This window comes from Triturus cristatus, chromosome 3_2 (genome assembly GCF_964204655.1).
Source record: "Triturus cristatus chromosome 3_2, aTriCri1.1, whole genome shotgun sequence".
Lineage (NCBI taxonomy): Eukaryota > Metazoa > Chordata > Amphibia > Caudata > Salamandridae > Triturus > Triturus cristatus.
Genome location: NC_140584.1, coordinates 909,034,942 through 909,053,727, shown reverse-complemented (window position 1 = coordinate 909,053,727; position 18,786 = coordinate 909,034,942). Strand labels below are relative to the sequence as shown.

Sequence of the window (18,786 nt, the reverse complement as noted above, 5' to 3'; positions counted from 1 at the left end):
AGATCTAGGGCGTATTAGAAAAAGAAAAAAAACTGCTGGACAAGTGTGACTAAAAGGAGCTTCACACCGGTGTCCAAAGATAAGATCCTGAAGTATGCGAGGAGGACCAGGCATCCACTTGACAAGAATTGACATCCCTGTCAGGAATGCAGGCACTGCTGCCCACGTGTGGAGCGAGCCCTGGTCTTGTGTTTGCGAGGTGGTAACATAACATGCAGCTTATTAGCAAAGTCCATCTGAAGAATGTCTGCTTAGACACTGCTTTACCTTCCTTGCAACCCGAGAAGGAAATTAAAAGCTGATCGCGGCTCCTGAACCTTTCATTTGTTTCTGATTCACACAAAAAACTAAAAGCCGTCTTCAGGGCCAAACTATGTTGCTGAAGAGGAAAGAACAGAAGGCAGATGAAATTCAAAATTAACCTTGGGCAATAACGAAAAATGCACATTCAACGCAACCTTATCCACCAAGGGCATTTGGCAGAAACAGGATATACGTAGCTTCTCCAGAGTCTTCCTAACCGATATGACGGCTAAGAGAGACTTTCTTTAAATGTACACAAACATATTAGATAAACGGAGTCGCCATCAAGGTAGTATGTACAACATTCAGATCACACACACGGGAGTGAGAGGAGAAGTGTTGAGCAGTCCTTAACTCAAGCAGTTTGTGTGTTTTGCAGCACAGTTCACTGGTGTTCTGTTGAGAGAAGGGCTTTGGCTTGAACCTGCGGCCCTCCGCTCTCTTTCCAGCAAAGCGCTTTTCTCTCTCTCCGCTCTCTTTCCAGCAAAGTGCTTTTCTCTCTTTCTTCAGAACCAGTGTGCTCGTAGTAACGCCACATAGAGACTGCTGTATGAGCCTGTAAACCTTGTCTAGCTCTGCTGTCTCAGGTCTGAGAAGGTGAAATGTGTGCAATAATTAATGAATTCACCCTGCTCCTCCACAGGACATTTTTATAACATGTCAAACTCTCATTGGAAGGGGCAGCCTGGATACAAAAAATGAAAGGAAATCAAGAAGGCGGCTATGAAATAATGGGCCAGATTAGAGTTTCTGAACTGCCTGCACCATGGCTTATAGTTCCTGCTGAATTGATATTCTGCTCAACAATTACACTTTTGCAAAATGTACAGCCCTTGTGACACTCCTGTTTCTCCGGCAAGCCCAAAAACTACTGGGATACTTCTTGATGGAAAATGTGCTGGAAAATGAGCTATAGTGGCCTTTCAAACCCTAACCTTTCCAGACAGTTTTCCTCCCAACATTTATCATGCCAAAGTTGAAAACAATCATTCAAAAAGAAGTAACTGTGTTTCTTGGTGCCTCCTTAACGGCAAGTCAATCAAAACATATCTGATGAAAGGTAGAGGACCGACCGGACCTCAATCAATCAATCAGGGATTCTTTTAAGTGTACTACTCACCTGTAGGGGGTGGGGGCGGAGGGGAGTAACTGGGGGGGTGGGGTGGGTAATGCCTCCTGTCAGTTGAAGAGCCAGATCTTGAGGGTCTTCCTGGAGATGTGCAGGGAGGGGGCACGTCTGATGTTGATCGGAAGCTCGTTCCAGGTCTTGGTCACAATGTAGGAGAAGGTTCTGCCACCCATTCTTCCTCTGCGGATGCGAGGGGATTCGCCGAGGGCAAGGTCGGCAGATCGGAGGTTCCTCTTGTGTACGTGGAAGGAGATTCTGTCGTTGAGATATTGGGGTCTGGTGTTGTGGAGGCATTTGTAGGCTTGGGTGAGTATTTTGAAAGTTACCCTCTTCTCAACGGGGAGCCAGTTGAGGTAGGGCAGGTTTTGGGTGATGTGTTCGTGTTGAGGGATGCAGAGAACGAGTCTGGCTGCGGTGTTCTGTATGGTCTGGAGTTTGCGGAGCAGAGACTTGTTGATCCCGGCGTAGAGGGCATTTCCGTAATCCAGTCTGTTGGCTATGAGTGCGTGGGTGACAGTCTTCCTTCATTCGGGAGCATCCATTTGAAGGTTTTTCGGTGGATGCAGAGAGTGTTGAAGCAGGTGGAGGCGATGGCGTTGACCTGTCGGGTCATGGAGAGGAAGGAGTCGAGTACGATGCCGAGGTTTCGGGTGTGTGCCATGGGGGTGGGGGAGCTGCTGAGGGCAGAGGGCCACCAGGTGTTGTCCCATGCAGAGGGGGAGGGTCCACGGACGAAGACCTGTGTCTTCTCCGAGTTGAGCTTCAGGCAGCTGCTGCTCATCCAGGATGCAACGTCATTCATTCCTTCCTGAAAGTTGAGTCTGGTGGTGATGGGGTCCTTGGTGAGGGAGAGGATTAGCGGGGTGTCATCAGCGTAGGATACTATGCTGAGTCCGTGCTGTCTGATGATGGCGGCGAGGGGGCCCATGTAGATGTTGAAGAGCGTGGGGCTGAGTGACGATTCTTGGGGTACTCCGCAGTTGATTTCTGTGGGTTCGGAGAGGAAGGGTGGCTGGGTATTCTCCTCTATGGTCATAGTCTCTCTTTCCCTCAGATCATCTATGGTTTCCATTCATGTCATTGTAGAATGTCAATATGTCATAGTGTTGTGGGTTGAAACTGAGACAGTTGCTGTTGAACTGGGAAGCAGGTTGGATGGGATCTTCTGTTGAGAATAAAGCTACTATCAAAATCTACTTTAAATTCTACACTGCGCATTTCCAGTCATCGAGGAAGATGCCGGTTTCGAAGGTGGCGTTGATGGTGCGTCAGATCCGGAGCAATGGCGTGTCTGTGAAAGATGTTCGGGAGCAGGAGTCCATGGGGGTTCTTGAGTGGATGCCTTTCATGGTGGATGCTGTGTCTTTGGTGGTGACCTCAAGGGGCCACAGGAGAATTCCGCCAGTGAAACAACATTTTGAATACTTTTTTAGCACTTTCAGATATTATTATTATGTTAGAGACAAGCCCCCTGGCTACAAGGCTCTACACTTAGTTATTGCTCACTTTGCCACTGGATTCAAGCTAGCCTGGCTGATGAAGGGTGTTACACAGAAACCAGTCCCAGGATGCTTGTTTCTGGTTCAGGGAGGACCCGGCTTGGCAGTTCGGTCTGGGTGTCCTCTCAGTTCTCTGATGCGGTGTCTCAGACATGCAAAGGAGCCTATGCATAATAATGTCTCAGACACCACATCGGAGAACTGAGACTTAACGAGCGGACGCCCGTCTCTTGACATGCAAGATACTCTACGGAATTTCGTATGCCCTAAGGATGCCAATTAGCGCGGCCCTATAACCTTGGGAGGGACACCGCTGAGATTCACCCTGCTGGAGTGACGTGTTTGTCTGTCCTCTACCTGCTGGAGCCCACGCGCCCAACCAACTCTTCATCCAATCCCCGTATTGGGATGTTTTATGGTGCCCCCACCCCTTTCACATTTCAGTCCTGAGGAAGACCCCCCTTAAGAAATTCAGACACCTACATGCTAGTTGGGGTCGAAACGTTGACATTTTCACTGCCTGCCAGCTTAATCTACCGCGATTTTGTACTGACATACTTCTAAGCATGGCTTCATATTATTGTCTTGATTGATGTGGCTTGAATTTGAGCCTATGTTTGCCTTATTTTAAGAACTATATGATCTGCACATCTTTTCTATATACCCATCTATCCGCACTTGAATCACTACACCTTCCATATTCTGGAACCCCTCTGGAACATTGAATCCTTGAATAATCTAAAGTGGTTGTCCTATATGTTTTTCATTTCTTTAAGTTATGTTCATGGTGAATAACGCTGTACTAGGACCAATCCTATAATGTACTGCTATACAACCAGGTCCCAGTGACATTATTTGGGTTTACCCTTTTTCTGTAACGAGAAAGCTAGAGCATAGAGTGTTGCATATCTGAATTATGAGTACATACATCATGTCCACACTGATGTGTGCTGCAACAGGAACTGAAACCAGTGGAAGCAGTTGATGGCAGAACAAGTCTATGTGAACTCCCTGCCCTATCTATAATTTTAATTGTTCCTGCCAACGCAATAGTTTCTAACCACAGCGTAACACATGACTATTAGGAGCACCAATAACTTTGCTTGCAGTGTTGAAACTTGCAAACCTATCGTTTACACATACTCAAAAATACATATCTGCAGCTAGGCAGCTTTGACTCAATACACTTCCTAAATCCATGCACAATTCCCCAATTTAATTAGGTTTTCCTTAACTCTACGTTTGAGTTCTACTGTTCCAATATCTGGCTGTAAAAAGTCTGGTCAACAAGCTCTGGCCTATACTCACCAATGCGCTGTCCATTAATGTACTGCCCGAAAATCGCTTGGCCATCAGCCCTTCAAAGTTGGTTGTCCTCTGGATGGCAAACAGCAGCAATTTCACTTCGATTTCCTTGGCCCTCGTTCGCATGATCTTTGCAAGGTCTGTCCTGCAATAGAAAATTTATTGTTTTTAACCCTCAGTAGTGAACAAATATATAACGTAACAATATGATTACTACATACTACATTTAGCATAGCCCACTTTACATCTTAGGGTATGTCCACAACACATAACAGACCATCAAATTATTTCTCCATCGGCTTGCAATAATCTAAATTGATATTTTCTTGAATGCTCCTAATGTCTATTCCATTTGAACTAAACATTACAAAATTCTTAATTCCTTAATGTCCTTCCGCCAAATGTCAGGTATTATTCACTCCGAAAAAGCAGTTCAGACTGGTACCGAACATACAAAAACCACCACAGTTAAAAATACTTGGATAAAGAACAGTAGGCCAAAAAGCCAAGTCATAAAAGACAAAAGGACCTGATTATAATCTTAGTGGTTGTCTGTTTTCCGCCAAGGCAATACTCCGTTGCCCTGGCAGAGGTCCTGACAACTAAATTGAGAAATGTCCCTGGACATTTCTAACTTCCGTGTGAACCGCCGTCAATGCACTGGCACTTTGCTCAAACATGACGAAGATGTACAGCAAAGTTACAAAAGTTTTTTTATTTTCAAATGCTGTTTAAAAATTAAAAAAGAAAAACAATGCCCCCTTGCCATGGAGGTCAGCGACCATGGCGAGGGGGCATTTTTTGTTCTTTACAGCCCCTTACAGCCAGGGTTTCCCTGACGGTAATAGGCAGCAAAAACGGCTGAATATTCACCCATCCTAATTGGGCAGGCAGACATATAGCCAATTCTCCCTTAATCCATCATGCTGTTGGAGATGTCTGGCTATGGCAGAGACAGAGTAGTTCACCCCATGGTCAAACTATGGTCCGCCCGCTGTAAAATTCTGCAGGCGGACCATCATGTATGCGGGGAGCACACTATCAATGTTGTGACAGGGTATGCTTACCGCTAACATTTAAATTAAGCCTAAAGTAAAGACTCTCTCTCACAAGAAAAAAAACTATAATATTTCCAGAGGGGTACATGTTTTTTTCATACTTGAGACTACAACTAAATAGACCACTACCCCAATAGCCATGTGCAGCTAATCTCAGAGCCATTAGCTCTCGGGCTTGTCATCAGCAGGACCAGACTGGCCATTGATTTCACAGGGCAGTTCCCTGGGAGGTTGGAGCCTTTGGAGAGCGGTTTAGAAGTCGCAAGGATGCTTTTGGCACCTACATCACTTTATAGATAGTTGGAAAAAAAAGAGGGTAGAGAAAGGGAGCAGGACTTGTATGAACATTTTTGTCAGTACTACGTTTTGTTCCAAGTACGGCCTGGGTCATCAGAAGGGTGTAGTGCTAAAGCCCTCAACCTGGCCCTACAGTTATCAAACTAGACATCCCGTGTGATGCATACTTTAGCACATGCGTTAGGGCTCGGAGTTCATGCCGGTGCTGCCAGGCAGTATTGGCTCTGCACATGCTGCCGGTTTAGGGAGAATGGCGAGCCACTGGGAATTGGCGCTGTGCTTCGAGCCATAGCAATTCTTATAAAATGAGCCTTCTTTGATGCAAACGGCCCTCCTGCGCTGTCCGAGTACGCCATGGCCGTACGCGTGTTGGTGGGCTGCGGGCCCCTTAAGGGGCTGCTTCATGCTTTTGGACCGAGAAGGGCTTTCGTTCAGAGGCTCCGCTGCTGCTCTCAAAAGAGCTGCCAAGCGTGGCGGGAGTATCAGCCATGTTTTGGTTCGTATTGTCTGGGGTCGGAAAAAACATGAGGGGAGCGAGCACCTGGCTAGTTAGCGATGCAGTGCCGAGCCCTGGCAGCGCAGACGGAATATCACCGAAGGCACATATGGACTAATTATCAAATATAGCTCGGCCTTTCTTCCTGCAGTAAACCAATGATGTGTGCGGTGCGCGGAGCCCGGCCTACTCCTGTTTATCCGGAGATTAAAGATATCCGCGCGCGGCCACGCGTTCTGAGACGGGGACCGGAAGCAAGGGTCCAGCTCGCGGCGCTATCTTGGCCAGCATAGACCGGTAACGGAGCCGTTATCAGGAAAATCAATAAATCCTGTATTTCCAGTTTGAAATATAAACTGGAAGCAACAGAGCTTAGTGCTCGCTAAACTATTCTTAAACGGTGTTTAAAAAATACAAATAGAGACCGAATTGCTGCATTAAAGAAAAAATACATAGTATTTTACACAGACTTATATGTGTACCAGCTGCAGGGCCTTCCAGAATCTCAAAACACATAGTATTTTTTATATGAGAAAGTTGGCTGCCCCAGTCCTATCAGAGTGTTCTTCAGGGGCCAGAGTGAGGCTCGCTGTGACCAGGGACCCCTAGAAGGCCTGTCAACATTAGACACCCGTTCATTTGTTACTACTTTAAGAAGTTTAGAAATTAATATGTATTGTGGCCTTAAAAGATTAAAGCGCCCAGAATCTCTGTGGGCCTGAATAAAACCTCTATTGATGCTTTAGTCCTGGGAATGCACTTAACCTATTGCATTCTGGAAGTTGTTGTCCTGGTTCACTTCACTTGACTCAATTAAATTTGTACACCTGAAAATAATGAGTTGTAAAACAAAAAACCCAGGACAGCAACTTTGTGTCTTGGGTGGCTAGGACTGCTCTGGTAATTTAACCTTAGGTCTGAAGGTGTCCACACTAATACCCTCAAGCCCACCCGACTTACCTATCTCCCACCTCCACCCGGGCAATTATTCCGGGAATGCAATGGCTCTCGAAGGTCCTTCATCAGATGTTGAAGCATGTTTGGAGATTGGTTCTACATTTTTTGTTTAATTCGAGTGGTGCTTATCTGGTTTCTAGGCACACTACTTTTCACAGAAGCATAAAGCCCACCGATCTGCTTTTCGGTGTTTTTTTGTGCTAGTGAGTGACCCAGCTAGGAAGCAAAGAAGAATTTTAAAAAAAACCAGCAAACATATTAAGCAGTTCTGTTGTCTGTCAGTGTTATTCCAAACAGAAAATACTGCATCTCCCCTCAGCGCTCACAGGCTGGCACCCGTTCAGCAGTTACATAATGAGAGCTGGGATTAATGGTGGCGCATGCACAGTGTGGCGAATGACGTCAGCCCTCCAGCCCAGGTCGGCTGCCCTTTGATCCTCTCTGGTTTTCTTTGCTGTGCCTATGTTACTATTCTGACCGGGTGGAGCTCTGTGCGGCAGTTTACTGTAACAAGCACTGGCATAGCCAATAGGTCTCGCCTTCGGGACCTTATAAGTGTTTAGTTATCCAGCACAATATCCTTGGTGCAACAACATCAATTGTTGCATGGCTAAACACTTATAAGGTCCCAAAGGCGAGACCTATTGGCTATGACAATGCTCGTTAGTTCTAGCTAAAAAAAAGGTACAGCTCTCTCTGAGCTCATTTTATCAACATCATATACATACACAATGCAGGGCTTTGTGTCACTTCAGCCACTGCTTTTTTGTGGGTCACTGCCTTTCATTCATTGCATGAAGAAAGTGTAAGTCACGTTTTTGTACAAGGATAGAGGGGAATTCCTGAACCACTTATAGCTAATGGCTATCAGGCGTGTCACTCAGCCTGTCCAAAGTGTACCTCAGAGTGTAGTGCAAGACGGTGAAGCAAAGCGTCCATTTACTGCAATGGAGCGAATCTGGACTCCTATTTAATTAGCGTCAATAGTGATTTTGAAGCCAATTGGATTTTTGCATCCAAATATCCTTTTGCTTCTAAAAGTGTTTCCACAGTCAAGCTGATGCTACAGGCAGCAAAGTTGAGTTTGCACCTAAATCTGATAACACAATTCTGCCAACTTTGAACCAAGGGAGATGTTGCATATAAAAGTGATTGTGTCCCTAGATGTTATTTTGCGCTTTAAAGTGATACGTGTTCCTCCTCAGAGTTTTCCCACTCGTGCTGATATTGTACCAAAGTGTTGTTTTTCCCCTTACTGCACTGTCACACCTAATGTAACATCTTCCTGCCAGTTTCACTCTTTACTGAATGATTTTGCAGCTAAGTTTGATACTGCACGCTTGCTGACAAGTGATATTGAAGGTGTGTTTTTGCACCTATGTGTGTTTTTGCTCTTAATTGGGTTATGCACCTATAAGTGTGTGTCACAAGCCTGGTGCTATTGTTCCAAGGATAATACATAAACGTGATTTTGAACCTAAAATTATTTTTAAACTCCTGCTTATTTTATAACTAAATGTCAATTTTGTTCCTACATATATTTTCTCACTCCTGTTATTGTGGCAGCAAGGGTGATTTTGGACTCACATCTGAACTTAAATGTAAATGTGCTTGAACACCTAAATGTTATTTTGCATGTCAATGTCTTTTTGGTGCAGAATCGGATTCCCCCGCTCATGCTCATTTTGCACCTAGATGTCATGCCACAAACGTCCTTCTATTGTTTTAAGAGTCGATTTGCATCTAAAAGTGATTTTGTACCCAAGCGTATACTGTGATTCTAAATATTTTCCACACTCATTCTGATGCTGCACCTGTGGCACAGTCAACCAAAGGTGATGCCATATTGCTGTCCACCTTGGCATCTAATGTCCCCCTTCCTATTGCTTTTTTCGAAGTTCTGAGTCAGGCCCCACAACTGTATAATGCAGCTCTCCAAATTCTGAATACACTTCTTAAGATCAACAACCAACATGCTTTTCACTTGATCTTATTATAGCCACCAAACCTAAAACAAGGAGCACTTCATATCAAATCGGATTCCAGAAGGAAAGCAACAACACCTGAGAAATCATGTACCTTCTTGCTTTTCCAAGGCTACCCTTAAATGCCACTTACATCGAGCCCTGAGAGCCAACCAGGACGCCTACAGTCTTTAACTGGGCTCCATTAAAACGGACCTAATCTTTTTTGTACCACGGAAAAACCATTCTGGAGAAAAACAGTAAGCCTTTTATTCTTAGTTTCAAAGAACGGGAAAAATCCCTTACAGGGATAAGCTTACTCTCAATTTACTAGAACCAGAAATGTGGGTTACATATCGCCCTGTCTGAAAATGGGATAGTCAGAACCCAAACCTCAGACATCAATCACCACATCTATATCCCGAAGGCCCTAAAAGTTTCTACCATGGTTAGGAGCTTTAACACTTCTACCATGACTACCAACTCTACTGAGTATGACACCACTAGGTCACCATCCACTCCCCAGATGTCCTCATTATCGCCCACAGACCCGTGGGGAATGAAATCAGACAGCAGAAGGGCAACATATATTAAGGTAGTCATGAACACGACCTGAAAAAAGCCACACCTACACTGACGCAGACCAAAAGCTTTTGCAGATCAAATTCACAACACCCGTGGTAGCCACCACCGCCACCTGATACAGACTCATTCTTTCAGGAGCAGTTCTGTCACATCAAAACAGAACACAAACGGACTTTCGACAAAATGGCTCGACCACCCATTGGCACGATACAGGAGAGGTGTCATTGCTTACCTCACACTTCATTTTTGTCACTTACTACTGATCAGAACACAGATCTCTTACCAGTGCACACTCACACCTCACTCGACATAGCTATTCTAGATACCAGAACAGACCAACTTGCACACCAAAAACTATGCTTCAGAACATTCCTCTATGAACATAACCTCCAACGCATCGCACACACATTGATACTCAAGTGAACCCATATACTACCATGCACCCCACTTCCACATTCTTATTTTGTTTTTGCAGTTTTATGTAGCACAAACTCGGCCTGAAGGTATTGGAGCGCTTTACATTAGCACCGGTTACGTTACACAAAGATACATTCATTTCTTAAGGCATAGGAAGATAAAGTGATTTGCTATTAATCGCCGAGACTTGAACCTGGTTCCTAGTTCCTAAATAAGGAGCGCTGGGCGTTATGCCATACCCTCGCCTCTTCACAGCCAAGTTGTCCTAAGCATAATCAAAGAACAATGTGTGTCCATTTTTAAATCCCTCAGCTTGAGTGCGTCTGTTTCTATTCTCTAAGACAGTGATGTTAGAACCCAGCCGAACCTCAACATTTGGGGAAGAAAAAATAAGGAATGGACATAGGATAAAGAGAGTTAGGTTGCACAAAGACGTTGCCCAAATAGTCTCTGCCCATTTGTGCATGTCTGTGTCTGCATGCATTAACACATTAAAGTCAGACCTATTGGCTAAAAAAACATTTCAGGGGCAGGGGCATGGCGGACACTCGATTCCGGAGCTCCGACCCCAGGCTCTAAATCCCTCCTTTTCTTGGGGTCTGGGGCGTGGTACCTGCTGTGACCGTACTGCCCCCACGATGAGGTCACAGATTGAAGCAAGGATCTGACTGTTCGTTGCAGAGGGGATAAGCCCTGCAGCTGCGGCAGTGGAGGCCTGGCAGAGGTAATGAGCTCCCGGTTGCCCTCGCGCCCCTGACCAGTGGTGCTAAACAGCAGAGACTGCTCCTGGCAGAGGCTAAAAGGAGCTCCCGGGGCTGCCTGCAGAAGCATCTGTGGAAAGCATTCTTGAAGACTACGGTGCCGCAAAAAATCCTGGTGGCAGTCTCTGGATAAGATTGAGTCTTTAACCTTTCACACAACTTTGTGAGCCTGACACTGCAGATCCTTGCACCCCTCAATTGACATCTCTCCTTTTGGTGCCAGGAGGACTGGGGGAGGTCTCTTGTTAATATTTGGAACTCCTGGGTCTCTCTCACGGAGTGCTGGACATGAGTGGAGTGACCCAGTGGATAACACTAAGGCTTTGCACCCGCATTTCTACGGGGTCATTGGGTTTAGGTTGGTAGCTGCCTCATAACTTATCTTGCTTTTCTCTAGCACCAAGTCACCCAGCCTGGGAGGGGTGGGGGTGGGGGCGGAGCTTGCTGGCTCAGCAAGATGGCCGTAGACTAGCGGAGCGCCGCTACGCCATCGCACTATCCTGAAATATCCTGGCAGATATAAAATTCCAAACAGTGCGAATTCGAGTGCCTGAAGGATCGGAGGTCCTGGGGTGCCGATCTGCGCTGCCCCGAGCTGAAAACTCAGCGAAACGACAGAGATACGCCTGCCGCTGGCTGACGAGAGCCCGGGGCCTGCCTGCGGGCTTTGGCGCGAGGTGGCGACCTGCCAAGAAGAGCTGAGGAGGAAAGAAAAGTGCCCGACCACCAGACTGCTGTGGTAGCTGTGGAAGTACAAGTGTTATAAGTAAACAAGCTTATTGAAGTTTGAAGTATTTATTAAATAAAGCAAGTGTGGAAATAAACAGCCCACAACCTGTCACTCCGGCGTTATCGTCGCATCTGCCTGAATCAAAATATACCCACTTTGAAAAGTAATCAATTAACACTAAAAGATGTCTCTTGCTTGCCGGAAGAAGCTCAAAGGGGCCCGCAAAGTCCAGCGCAACTTTTTCCCCCAAGGTGAATCTGGTAAAGGAACCATGTGGATATTGGGTTCAAAAGTTCTCCAATGTTGATCTGAGATTAAGCAAGTATTGCAATCAGAAATCCACATTTTCACTTGAGAATCGAGACCAGGCCACCAGTAAAATTGTTTTAAATTACGAATAGTGGCAGATACACCCATGTGGCCCTCATGACTCTTCTAAAACAACAAATATCTGAGACTAGTGGGAGGGACCAAAGAATCATGACGAAGTAAACAATCATTGTCAATGGATAATTCATCCGTAACCTGTGCAAAGGGTTTAATATAAGAAGCAAGGTTTCTCTCGTGAGGCCAACCTGCTTTAATGTAAGACATAACAGTCTGAAGAAGGGTGTCTTCACTGAGTGCAGACAACCAGGACTCTTTAGTGAATGAAGAGTTTTCATCTATGTCACTAATGAGAGCTACAACGCACTCTACATCATCAGGGACAAGTGAAGAGGTGTCATTGATGGGCATCCTTGAGAGGCAATCAGCCCGTCCATTTCTTCCGCCTGGTAAGTATTTGATTAAGAAATTATATTCATGTAACTTGAATAGAATGCAAACCAACCTGGCGGAAGCTTTACCTGTGCCATTACCGTTGAGCATGAAAATAAGAGGCTTATGATCAGTGAAAATTGAAAAGTGAGTAACCCAGAGAAAGGTTTTAAATTTCTCTACTGCCCAGGTACAGGCACATGCTTCCTTCTAAAATAGTACTGTAGTTAGTTTCAGAGGACAAAAGCGAGTGTGAAGCATAGGCAATAGTGTGTTCTTTGTTCCCAAAATGTTATGACAAAACAGCACCTAAACCTAGTTGGCTTGCGTCAACAGTTAAGTAGCAAGGTTGTCCAGAAGTTAAAGGTGACAAAATGGGTGCAGAAGTGATTAGAGATTTGATTTCTGAAAATGACCTCTGTACATCATCAGACCAAACAAAAACTTTGCCTTTGCGTAGTAGTTCCCTCAATGGTTGAACTATTACAAAATATTTTTGTATGAAGCGAGAATAATACTCACAAAGCCCTAGAAATGAACGGAGAGTGTCCTTGGATCAGGAGGGTTGGTGTCTCTGATTTCAGAAATGAGGGACATCTTAGGTTTGATACCTTCTTTAGAGATACAGTGACCAAGATAGTCTAATTGGTCAACCATGAATCTACATTCCTCCCTTCTCAGGGTAATGCCCACATTCTCAAAAACAGACAACACTCTTTCTAAAATAAGTTTGTGTTCCCTACAAGACCCTGCAAAAATTAGTACATCTTCTTGAAAGGCTTGTACGCCTGAAATGCCTTCAAGAATCGTGTCCATGAACTTCTGAAATACACTCGCCCCAGAGGCAAGACCCAATGGCATGTGTAAATACTTGAATTCACCAAAAGGTGTAATAAAGGTGGTAAGGTCTTGACTCTCTGCGGCAAGAGGTATTTGGTGGTAAGCGGATCTAAGATCCAGTAAAAAAAATACTTTTGCTTCCCCTAAACTTGCAAGCAAATCCTATACTTTGGGTAGGGGGTGGCAGTCAACAACTATGTTCTTATTGAGGGTGCGCAAGTCCACACAGAGGCGGATCTCATTTTTTTTTTTTTAACGATAACAATAAGACTGACCTATTCTGATGAGTCAGTTGCTACAATGACGCCCTCTTTGCAAAGTTTATCAAGCAAGACTTGAAGGTCTTGCCTCACACTAAGAGGAACAGACCTCACTTTAAGCACTACTGGAGATGCATTTTCTTTAAGTTTGATAAGATGTTCAAATTGTTTGATGTTACCAATTTTGTCTGAACACACTTTATCAAACTTGTTAATAACATTAGTGACATTATCAAACTCACATTCGATAAAATTGATAGACTGTTCTGCTAACATAACAGGATTCTCTGCTCCAGGGACTAATATTATGCCCAATCTGGCTAAATCCTTCCATCCTATTATGTTCTTGCCTTTAATGTCAACGTATATTTTTGTGGTAATCTACCTACCTAAACATGCAAGAACATCAATAAAGTATCCTCCTTTACGAAGACTGAACAGCTATCGTACTGACCCTCTTTTAGATCGTCTGATATAGGTAAGTTTTGCGCGAGGAACTCTGCCGGTACTTATTATAATCGAATGAGTACGAAGTAACGTAGGGTACGGGCATCCTACCTTCGAATTTTGCCTTAGCGCTAATTTTATTTTATTTCAACAGATATTCCATGTGGACTTCTCCTTTCACTTGAACCCTGCAATATTTAAGCAGTGGTATACTCGCACATGTGGTTGCCCGTTTTTAATTTTGCAATTTTGGGTTTTCAAATATAACCAGTCATCATCACGGTTAGCTCATCTATCCTTTTTTCTTTACTTTGTAAATTTTTCGTTTATTAAACTCACTTACTGACGAGCCTATGGTACACTCTTTCCTAGAATTGGGGCTTTCAAAGAACTATTTGCATTTGGGTGTGATACTCATTCAATTCCTATCTTGATGCCCGTTTTCACATTATACTTTCACGTGTTCCTTCGGAAATGGTCTTTTAATTTTTCATTTCTTTTTAGAACCATATGTTCTGATGTTTCTTGTATAAGATTATATTCTCGAAAAATCCATTGATCAGTCATCCTCACTTGAGGTCCTTTTGAATACTCCAGATACCTGTAGTAAGGTAAGGATGACTCCTATTTGACAGTCAGGCTATACCTCTTTTCTTATCGGGATGTTTTAATTATGTTCACGATGGCCATTGTTTTTGGACCCTAAAGGGGGCTTTTAACGTATCTTGTTTTTTTAATCACCTTGGTGTTTTCAGTTGTTGTAATTTTTGGTTCTCGATTACACTTCCTGGTCTCTGGCCAATATTTTAGCTTTTTTTCTATAAGGATTCTTTGTACTCATGTGTTCTATTAGATAGGCTGTTTATAACGAGCCATTTGCGCTTTTAGTCCTTCTCTTGTTGGTCCATTTGTGGCTGTTTCCCCTTTTCTTTTCTTCCCATCCTCCTGTTTATCTACTTTTTTCATTCTTCTGTTTACTATTCTGATTTATTACTTTTCTTTTATTCTTCTGTTTTCGCATAAGATGATTTGTATATAATTATTGTGTACTGCTTTATGTATGATAAGCAGTATATATATATTTTGCCTGTATTATTGGTTATGTTATGTTTTGTTGTTCCTGTGGTGCTACTGCAAACAGGCACTCATTACATTGACATGTCAAATTTTTGTTTCTTATTATGCTTTTCGATTCTTTCGCTGCTGTTTGTGTCTATTGTACAAATTCTGAGTCTGTCATGGGTTTCTTATGATTTTTTATTCTTTGTACAATTGTCAGTGATGTCTATAGTATTTTGTAGATTGTGATTTGTATATGTATTTTATATGTGTATTTATGTGTGTGTCTTTACAATTATTGCAGCCCTGACGAAGTTCCCAAGGCACAGGGGAACGAAACGCGTTGGCTGTGTGCCTGTTTTTTAACCAAGACTACGAATAAAGAAGAAACTATTTTCTACTCCAAGTGTCTTTTGCATGACTTGCGATAGAGTGCACCTTCCTTCTTTTGTGGATTTAAAGTATCCTAGCATGTTAATATCTTGACCTCTAAAGGCTTTTGGGTGAACATCAGATTGTGATAGTTGTCTTTCTTTCCACTTCTCCTCAAACAACCCCTGAAACAACCAGTCAGCAAGGATGGTAATAGGCGCACCCGAATCAGCCATCATATCAATGAGAACATGAGATACAGTTGCCTGACAATATGGGCCTTTGATAGAAATATCTTCTGAATTGTCATCTGTAATTGTAAGAAGCATCTTACCTAAATCTTGTGCACATGTGTTAGGTGTAACCTTTACTGAGCTTACTCTTACAGTATTTTTCCCAGATTTACAAACGGACATGAAATGGCCCATCTTACCGCACTTGGTGCACCTTTTAAATGAAGCAGGACAATTTGGGTTGTTACCCAAATGATTACGTGAACCACATCTGAAACAAAAATTACTCTGTTTCCTAAATTGAATTTTGTTACATCTACTTCTTGTATCAACCGCTGAAATATGAATATCCTCATTGGAGACCATTGCTATTGAAGAGCTAGGCGGAGAAGAGTCATTTGAGATTACTTTTGAAGAAACCATAGATCGTTCTATTCCTTTAGCTATTTCGATTGTCTCAATCAATGTGGGATCCCTACAGCCTAACAATCTTTCTTGAATCTTTTTGAATGAGCAATGATAAACAAATTGATCCCTTAAACATGTGTCTAACACGGACCCAAAATTACATGTAGAAGCTAAATGTCTCAATACTGAAATGTATTCTTCAACAGATTTATCAATATGTTGTTTCCTTTTCATAAAGTTATAACGTTCTAATAGTATGCTAGGCTCTTCTGCAAACTTTCTTGTAAGTCTTGCCAAACCTTCAGAGTAAATGTTCCATCCTTCTTGAGCTCCTGCTGGGGGCTGAATTTCTGGTAGATTATTAAAAACTCTTTGGCCTTCAAAACCAAGGTGTCCATATAATAATGCAAACTTCCTTTTAAAATCATATTCTGTTGCATCATTAGCTATCAGGTAATTCTGAAATAAATTAAGCCAATGTTTCCAAGGAATGGTTGGTTTACCTGGTGATGGCAGGAAGTCAGATATGGTTAATAAGTTATTGTTTGATGCCATCTTAATAAACAATATCCCAAACTTATAATATAATAATTATAATTTTTTTTTAATGTGCCTGTCACTGAAAATATAGATAAAAGTAGGGATATACGGAGTATAATTGAATAACCAAAATATTTATTTTTGTTTCTGGGCTTGTTAATGTCAAAATCAATGAAATTAATTAAGTAATTGGTGTGCCTGTCACCGAAGTACAGGCAAGTCTTACCGCTTTTAATATTCTCTTTGTGTGGAAAGCAGGACGAAATTCTCTTTAAAATGAAGCCAGAAACGGAGAAACGACGCGCAGATTGGGCCAAATTTTCACACAATGACTTTGCAAACCCCTCTTGTCACGCGCGGAGCATCACGACGTCAGAGAAGAAGAGCCCAAATCTGTGAGGACTTGAATGCGTGCTGTTTGTAGTTGTCTGGTGCCGTCCGCGTTGAAGGAAAGCACACTGTAGGTTCTATGTTTAAATCTGCTTAAAATCCCAATTCCGGTTGGTGGGCTGCTTGGAAATCCATCGTCGCCAAATGTGGAAGTACAATTGATTGAAGTAAACAAGCTTGTTGAAGTTTGAAGTATTTATTAAATAAAGCAAGTGTGGAAATAAACAGCCCACAACCGATCACTCCGGCGCTCTCGTCGCAACTGCCTGAAAGAACAGTTACAGGAGTTGGGACGAGAACGGCAGAACGCAAGTAAGAGCTTGAAAACATACAGTGCTCGAAGTAGACGCTCGTGAATAACAAGTTGCTCTTAAAGCGACAAGAGCAACTTGTTATCTCAACAGTAGCACAGTTGCTCTACACTGGCGATCGGTGTGTTGGCGGACTAGAAGCTCCGGCGGATTCCCTTCGATATCGGCGTTCTGCCTGGCGGGCCTGAATGAGGGCGTGGCGGAGCTGGAGACTGAGGATCTGAGGCCTGGGCTGGAATTGCAGCAAGTGGCGCAGTTACCAGGGAGCACCCTGTGATACGCTGTCCATGCGGAGACCCGAGGGCCACCTTACAGTGACGGTGATAAGCAAGCGCCTTTGAATCAGCCCAACGATAGCGTCTTTTACCGGCCCCTTCCATAAATGTCTGCAGCTGCCTCCCTGGAACATTACGGGATAGAGTCCCCCGAGCAAAAGAGACCTACAGTACCGCTGCACAAGACCTTGTTCCGCCTGTCGGCTTGGACTACTGGCGGAGAGCTAACTTGGAAGTCCCTGCGGGCCTGCTGTGCGCCGAGGAGCACTGAGCAGACTGAGTTCCACAGATATGGCCCGTGTAGTGCCTGGCTAGACACGTTCTAGTGTTCCACCCATGATGTAACACACACTTTACACCCACCCACCACAGGCGTCACCAGTCAGGTGCCCCTGTAATAAAAGGGTCCAGCCAGTTACAGTACCCAAGTACGCTGCGTCTGTGTTGTCATTTACACAGCATGTGGGCCTAAGGCCCAACACACGACAGCCCGGAGCCCGTAGCACACGCATGGTGATAGTCACTGAAGTGTGGCAATACGAGCCCAGCAGTTGGGCATTATATCCTGCAGCGTTCAGTACAGATAACCCCCAGGGTGATGGAGCCAGAGCAGCTGCAGCACCACGCCACAATAAGCTAATATCAAAGAGAGATTCACGGGGCGCTTCGGGACTTACGGATGCCTCCCCTCCGGCCCCTCAGTACCTAGCTATAGGTGCTGCGGCCTACCTGGGTGAGTCGACAGGGGGGTAGGTGCCAAGCCAGCTGATGGCTGCTGGGATCCCAAAGCGGTTGGCTTTTTGAGGTGCTCTACCTGTTACAAAATCAGGCGGCAATGGGGAAGACGGACAAAGTTCAGTCCAAGCTTCCATTTGAGCAACAGAAGCCCAGAACTCGGGAACGTGATTAATCTCAACCCCCTCCTGACCAGTGTAATCGAGGCGAGGAGAACCCTGGAGATTTTTGCCAAATCGTGACCACGATACATTCCAGTGTAAGTGCCATTGATAGGAAGATAGACTCGTTGGTCTATCAGGTTGATCGGATGTCTGAACGCTTAGATAAACATACCGGGAGGCTAGACATGATGGAGCGGCGGGTTACTGAGGTGGAGGAGGCCCATATGGGGATGGATGCAATGCAAAAGCAGATGAATAAGGCCCTGATGCAGCTGCAGGGTAAAGCAGAAGACCTTGCAGCTAGGTCTAGAAGGAGCAATATACGCCTCACGGACCTAACCGAGTCTACATCTACTAGGAATATGGAACTCTTCATCGAAACCCTGCTCATCACACTTCTGGGCCAGGACACTTTTTCCACCATGTTTGTTATTGAGCGGGCGCATCGCTCATTGGGCCCACGACCTCCCCCGGGTGCTCTGCCGCGCCCGA

General features: G+C 44.3%; 1 protein-coding gene across 1 annotated transcript in view; it reads right to left on the bottom strand.

Moving 5' to 3' along the window:
• Positions 1-18,786, bottom strand: part of VPS53 (VPS53 subunit of GARP complex) — an 898,950-nt gene that overhangs the window by 479,039 nt on the left and 401,125 nt on the right. Inside the window, exon 11 of the mRNA XM_085649360.1 lies at positions 4,240-4,381. Coding sequence (XP_085505486.1) covers positions 4,240-4,381 — 142 coding nt within the window. The remainder of the gene's footprint in view (positions 1-4,239; positions 4,382-18,786) is intronic.